Source organism: Nicotiana sylvestris, chromosome 1 (genome assembly GCF_000393655.2).
Source record: "Nicotiana sylvestris chromosome 1, ASM39365v2, whole genome shotgun sequence".
NCBI classification, from domain to species: Eukaryota; Viridiplantae; Streptophyta; class Magnoliopsida; order Solanales; family Solanaceae; genus Nicotiana; species Nicotiana sylvestris.
The window spans coordinates 64000201-64006200 of NC_091057.1; the positions used below are offsets into that span (position 1 = coordinate 64000201).

Below are 6000 nucleotides of genomic sequence, written 5' to 3' on the forward strand. Positions count from 1 at the left end.
AAATAAATAAAAGCGGTTCTAAAGTTAAAAATACACATAGGTTTAAAAGTGTGTTAAAATCAGATAATAAGCCAATAATAACAGTTGAGCGACCGTGGTGAAACCACGGAACTCGGGAATGCCTAACACCTTCTTTCGGGTTAACAGAATTCCTTACCCGGATTTCTGTGTTCGCGGACTGTAATACAGAGTCAATCTTTTCCTCGATTCGGGATTTGAACTGGTGACTTGGGACACCATAAAATTATTCCAAGTGGCGACTCTGAGTTTAAATAAAATAATCCCGTTTCGATTGTCACTTTAAGTTGGAAAAAAACTTCCTTATACACTCCTTCTCGGGGGTGTAGTGAAAAAGGAGGTGTGACATTAACTATTGTGATATATATCATAAGCAGTAGTTTTGAATTTTTTGAACAGTATTCTTGGATTTCTAAGTTTATTTCATTTTTAAATAAGCAACAATAAGATAGCATAATTATCACAAGAAGAAGTCGTGAACAAAGGATATATGTATTTAAAAGTGTATTCCATAAGTTTTTTTCTCGCTTAATAGTGCAAGACCGCACGAACTTTTCCATTGACTAAATTATTTGAACATATATTCTATACAACTATAAAATTGGCCTAAGCAACACTGTCATTAAAAAATGACAATCCTTTTTTCCTTTTTCATGTTTTATGCCCATGATACTAAAGAGACTATCAATTTAATCGGGTTAGTAAATGAGAAATTTCACTAATTAACTGTGTATTTAATATGAAGAAAGTCATTTTTTGTGAAAAATATATTTCTCGGATCAGTATTTGGTTGGTGATAGAAAAATATTTTTTGAAAAATATATATCAAATATTAATAATAATATAAGTAACATTTACTAATTAAGTGGTAGGAAGAAAGTTATTTTTCACGGAATTTTGGGATCAGTGTTTGGTTGGCAAGAGAAAAATATTTTGTAGAAAAAGGTATATTAAATTTAATAATAATATTAGCAAATTGAAAGGTATTTATACTAGAACAAGTAATATAAAGTTAAAAGTAAATTATTATATGAAAAATAATACAAGTAATATAAAGTTAAAAGTAAATTATTATATGAAAAATAACATCTATTCATAAGCGAAAGAAGTCATTTTCCCCATTTTAATCTAGCAACCAAGCACTAAATATTGACTTCATCATCAAAACCATTAATGTCGTTTCCTTTTCCTTTTTTTTTTTTTCCAACTTTCTTTTAAACAAAACATGTTGGAAGAAAATAAGAGCAAATAGTACGACGCCGTATCTCTCGGGCGTCGGCATGCCGCTTTCCAATTCGGTGTACTTTTCTGTCCCATATATAAACTTCCTCTTCCTCTTCCTTTCTTATAAAATAACCAATAAGCTCAAACTCAATCAAGTAGGAACATCAATTCAGTAAGAATAAAAATGGCGTCTCTTCCACGTTACCTTTTCATCTCTCTTCTTCTTGTTCATTCCATTCTCTTCTCCATTGTCAAATGTGATGGTAAACTCTTCACCTTTTTATTTTTTATTTTTTGCTGAATTCTTGATTTTGAGTCAAAGTTACTAATTTTTATTATCACTTGTCCTTCATCATATCTTTATTTGTTTCAATTTTAAGATTTGATTCCTAAATGGGATTTTTTTCCTGTTGTCCATTTGAAGTGTTGAGCTTGTTCAGTTTAGCTCTATTGTTTCATTTGGGTTAAAGATCTGGATTTGTATTGCTGTTTCACAGTTCACTGAGTAACCCATTTCAAGATTTTGTAATTTGAAAAATTTGGGGTGGTTTAGTTTAATTTGATATTCTTTATTTAGCTTGCTAGTTGTAGTACTAAAGTTGTTGTGTTCTGATTGTGCACTTAAGTTTCTGGTACACCAATTTATATATGGAAATTTAAGAAGTTTTGAGCTTTTCTTGAGCAAGCGTTAGTATTAAGTTATTGAAGTATATATGTGTGGATTATATTACCATTAGGGTTAGATCTGCTAATCAAACTTGATGAATGAGACAGATCTCTGCTTTTATGTTGTCATTCTTTAAAGTGGTTCTGGAAATCAGTTATTCTTTTCAGATCATTGGCATGTTTTAGTGTACTACAAGGATTTTTAGCGTAAAATTTTTCACCTACATTAGGAGGGGCTTTAGGGGATTTGCCTCTAAACTTGTTTAATTATCACCTTTTTTTAGTAATTATCAAGATCTTTACTTGAGCTAAATGAAACTGATCAAAAATAGTTTATAACTGGCTGACCTGTCCTCTTTAGCATATCAGAATTGGAATGTGAGAAACGGGTGGGAATTGCTGAAAATTTTGCCTGGTTTTATGGAGAGGTATTCTGATTAATGGAAATGTTCTATGACTTGAATTCAAAGCTAATCTTATTTTAGATTGATGACTTTTGGTTTTCACTGCAAGCAATTTTCTTCTCAATGAGGAATACTTCCTTATTTTGGAAGTTGCAAAACTTACACTAGTAAAATGGCATTTGCTCTATTAAGGGAACAATCCTTTGGGTTCAACTGATATAACTTAATCTCTTCATAAGTGATGAGATCTGATCTGTAGGTTCTCCATCTTCAGTGATATACGGGCCATATGTACACCAGTCAGTTTTTTCTATCGGAGGTTCTTTCTTTTTCTTTTTTTTCCATTGATAACCCAGAAATCCCCAGGATGTATGGTTTTTAACCGAGATACCAGAACTTTTTCGAAATTCAGTGGATGAATGGTTTTAAGCCAGTTGTGCTCATTATATGTATCAAACATATGCTTAGATCACGGTAGATCATTTTTACCAATCTTCTACCATTCTCCACTAAAGGAAAGGCATAGTCATTTGAGAAATTCATTTGACCAATATGCACTTTTACTAACCAGTATCTCAAGCAAGTCAACTCCAAACTCCCTCGGACATAGGAGGCCGGAGTTTGCTAATGTTGTGCTTTGAGAAATAGACAATAATTGAAATGTGAAAAGGGTTTTTTAGCAGAAACTTATTTTCAGCTTCGAATAATTCTGTTTTTCTCTTCTTTTTTTTTTGGTTCTTTTTGGTGTCAAAAGAGAGAGAGGGTGTATCATGTTTACTAGTGGAAACACGTGACCACCTGTTCCCGCTTTGTAACATTTTATGAACATCTTATCAATTTGTGATTCACTTCTACACCATATTATGAGTGCAGTTTAGGTTTCCTTTAGAAGTTATACCTCCTTAGAACCTACTTGTTAATCTTTTATATAGTTTATTATCTGCACTTGGGAGTTTCATCTTTGACACTTTGGTGCAGACGAGGAAGACAACCTTCTTCGAGGTATTAACAGCTACAGGGCATCCCTAAACTTGACAGCTCTACGCGAGAATGACAAAGCAAAATGCCTTGCTGATGAAATGGCTGACCAGTTTAAAGATCAACCATGTACAAATACAACAGGTGCCAATACTGTACCTGGCACCGAACCTCAGTTTTCTGACTATCCTAAACTCCTTTCTAAATGCGACTTGAACGCCACAACCACAAGAGACGGAATGATAATGCCAGCTTGCATTCCCAACCTTGTCTCTGACCTCGTTCTTTCCAACTACACGAAGTCTCAGTACTCTAATTATCTCAATGATACCAAGTTTAGTGGTGTTGGAATTGGTTCTGATGATAACTGGGTAGTAGTAGTTTTGACCACAAACAACCCAGAGGGAAGCTTTACGCCAGATACCAGTTCAGCAAACCTAATCTCTGGGCTTGGTCTAATATCTCATGCAGTGTTGATACTTGCGGCATTTGTCCTCTTTCTGTGAAAATGCTGAACCTTTACACATTATATTTTCCCTTCCTGGGCACCTGATTTTGTTGTTTGTAAGTGATTTCTTAATTGTGATATTCTAATTGAAAGAGCGAGACTATCAGCTATTATTCATTTATTCCTATGAGAATGTACATTAAAAGCTGTGCCACAAGCACATTCCCTTGTCTCAGTTATTTTCTTGCTTTCATTCTCCAGATATAATTTCATCTCAGGCCTCAAATGTTTTTGGACTAAAGCTATAAGTCTTATTGCCCATTTGGATTTCCTAATTGTGAAAGATTTAAATTTACAACTTTTTCTTATAAATATAGCTAGGCAGTTAGAATAAATGACACCTACATTCATGGAATTAAACGCCCGGTCATAGTGCCTAATAAAATTCTTTGAGAATGTTGACTTTGAAAGTTACAACTCGCATTGCCAAACAAAGCCCAAGTACACTAACACTGCAAATGCAAATCTAGTCAACAAGCTGCGCGTTTATAGTAATTTTGGCTTAAGACTAGTGCTGAAAAATTCAATAAATAAGTACAAATAATAATAATTTCAAATCCACTAAATTTAGATAGAATGTCATAGAGTTCGGCCATTAAGTTGAAATCTTCTGAAAAGTCCTTATTGTTTGGCAGCTTACCAGCCTCGAACTCTTGACCTCTCAACCACTATGAACAAGAATGGCCGATTAACTTCAATTGTTTATAGAACATGGGAAAAATCATTCTCTTGTCAATCACGATGATTCTCATAACTCCTCCTCTGAGGATTCATCTCTCTCCTGTAAGCTTTAAATAGATCAACTCCTAAAAAAACATTAAGCAAGTTCATCCCAGCCATACCAAAAAGTGCAAGAGGAAGCTCCACACCACCCTTTTCAAACTTAGAACCATCTCTAATCAGTTTCACAGTGATGAGAACATGACATCCAACTCTTGCTACCACAAAACTCGTCAAATTAAGAACCCATTCTACCTTCACAAAATTACTTGTCGAATCACGAAAACCAGCCATTCGTCGCACTTTACGCAGATGCAGAAAAACAGAATGCAGCTCACAAATTAGAGTCAGAATAAGGTAATTAATCGTGACATTTTTATACAAGGCAAGTGTGAAGCAGACAAGTAGCAACAAATGATGCACCAGAATCGAAGGGCTAGTATATAGATTATAGAGAAGCATATCTAATTGGTCATAAGCAAAATAACCACACGAAAAGCACAAAGCTGTGTACGCCCCCGGCCACGTGTGCACAACAAGCTGTGAGTGCTCAAACATCTGATTAATTACGTCACTTGATGACGTCATAACTATCCATTGATTGGCTAAAATGAAGAGTATTGAAGCTGAAGTAGTAGAAGAGTGGAGGAGAGATACAGAGGTGTTAACGAAGAGCGGATTATTACGAGAGGATGAGAAATTGCGGATGACCCAATTGGCTGATTGGTAGAATATGAAGCCCGCAACGATTGGGAGCAGTTCGGTGCGTTTGTTGAATAGTATAAAGAATAATACTGAGACGACCCAAATGACCAGTGTGGCCATGAAAAATGCCCCAATTCCCCTCGCCATTTCCAGATCTCAAAATTTGTTTCTTTACTTAACCTCTCTATCTTTTGTTTTTGTACTTGTTCCTCTTTAAGTGTTATCTTTAGAATTACAGAGGCGTGGAGAGATGAGGATCATCAATTTCTTTCCATTTGGGAGTTGTAAGGCTTTTGGAACCCATATCTGTCTGTAATTGGGTCTAGGAAGGTAAGGTTGGGTCAGAGTCTCTAATAGGCTTCTTTAGCCTTGTTTCCTCCCCAAAAAAAAAAAAAAAAGAAAAGAGTTGGGTTTAAGTTTTGTGCATTGACCAAGTAACATATATGTTTGCCCTCATATTATTTATAAGATAACTCTTATTTACTCTATTAATTGATAACCTAAAATAAATAATACACAACTTGTTATAATAAGTTAAATTATATTAAAAAGTGTAAAATAATGATTATTATCAGTTGTACGTAACTAGGGGTGTCAAATGAGCGGGTTAAACTGATTTTAAGTGGGTCAAAATGGGTTGAGTCAATAAAAGAGCGGATTTCCTTAAAAGTAACTTGGGTTGAGATAGGTTGGGTCAAGTTGGGCTAACATTTGGTCATAGCCCAACCCGTCCAACTCTTATCAATCTTTAATTAATGTTTATTATATTCTTATGAA

At 34.5% G+C, this 6000-nt stretch overlaps 2 protein-coding genes across 2 annotated transcripts; one reads left to right on the top strand and one right to left on the bottom strand.

The window, feature by feature from the left end:
- Positions 1–1338: 1338 nt before the first annotated feature.
- LOC104212498 (uncharacterized GPI-anchored protein At3g06035-like) lies at positions 1339–3973 on the top strand. Its single transcript, XM_009761782.2, has 2 exons — positions 1339–1505; positions 3291–3973. Exons 1-2 carry the CDS (start codon positions 1427–1429, stop codon positions 3794–3796), a joined length of 585 nt encoding a protein of 194 aa, XP_009760084.1. The 5' UTR covers positions 1339–1426; the 3' UTR covers positions 3797–3973.
- Positions 3974–4168: 195 nt separating this feature from the next.
- On the bottom strand, positions 4169–5503 carry LOC104212499 (uncharacterized). The gene has a single exon (XM_009761784.2). It carries the CDS (start codon positions 5368–5370, stop codon positions 4531–4533), a length of 840 nt encoding a protein of 279 aa, XP_009760086.1. The 5' UTR covers positions 5371–5503; the 3' UTR covers positions 4169–4530.
- Between the last annotated feature and the right edge of the window lie 497 nt (positions 5504–6000).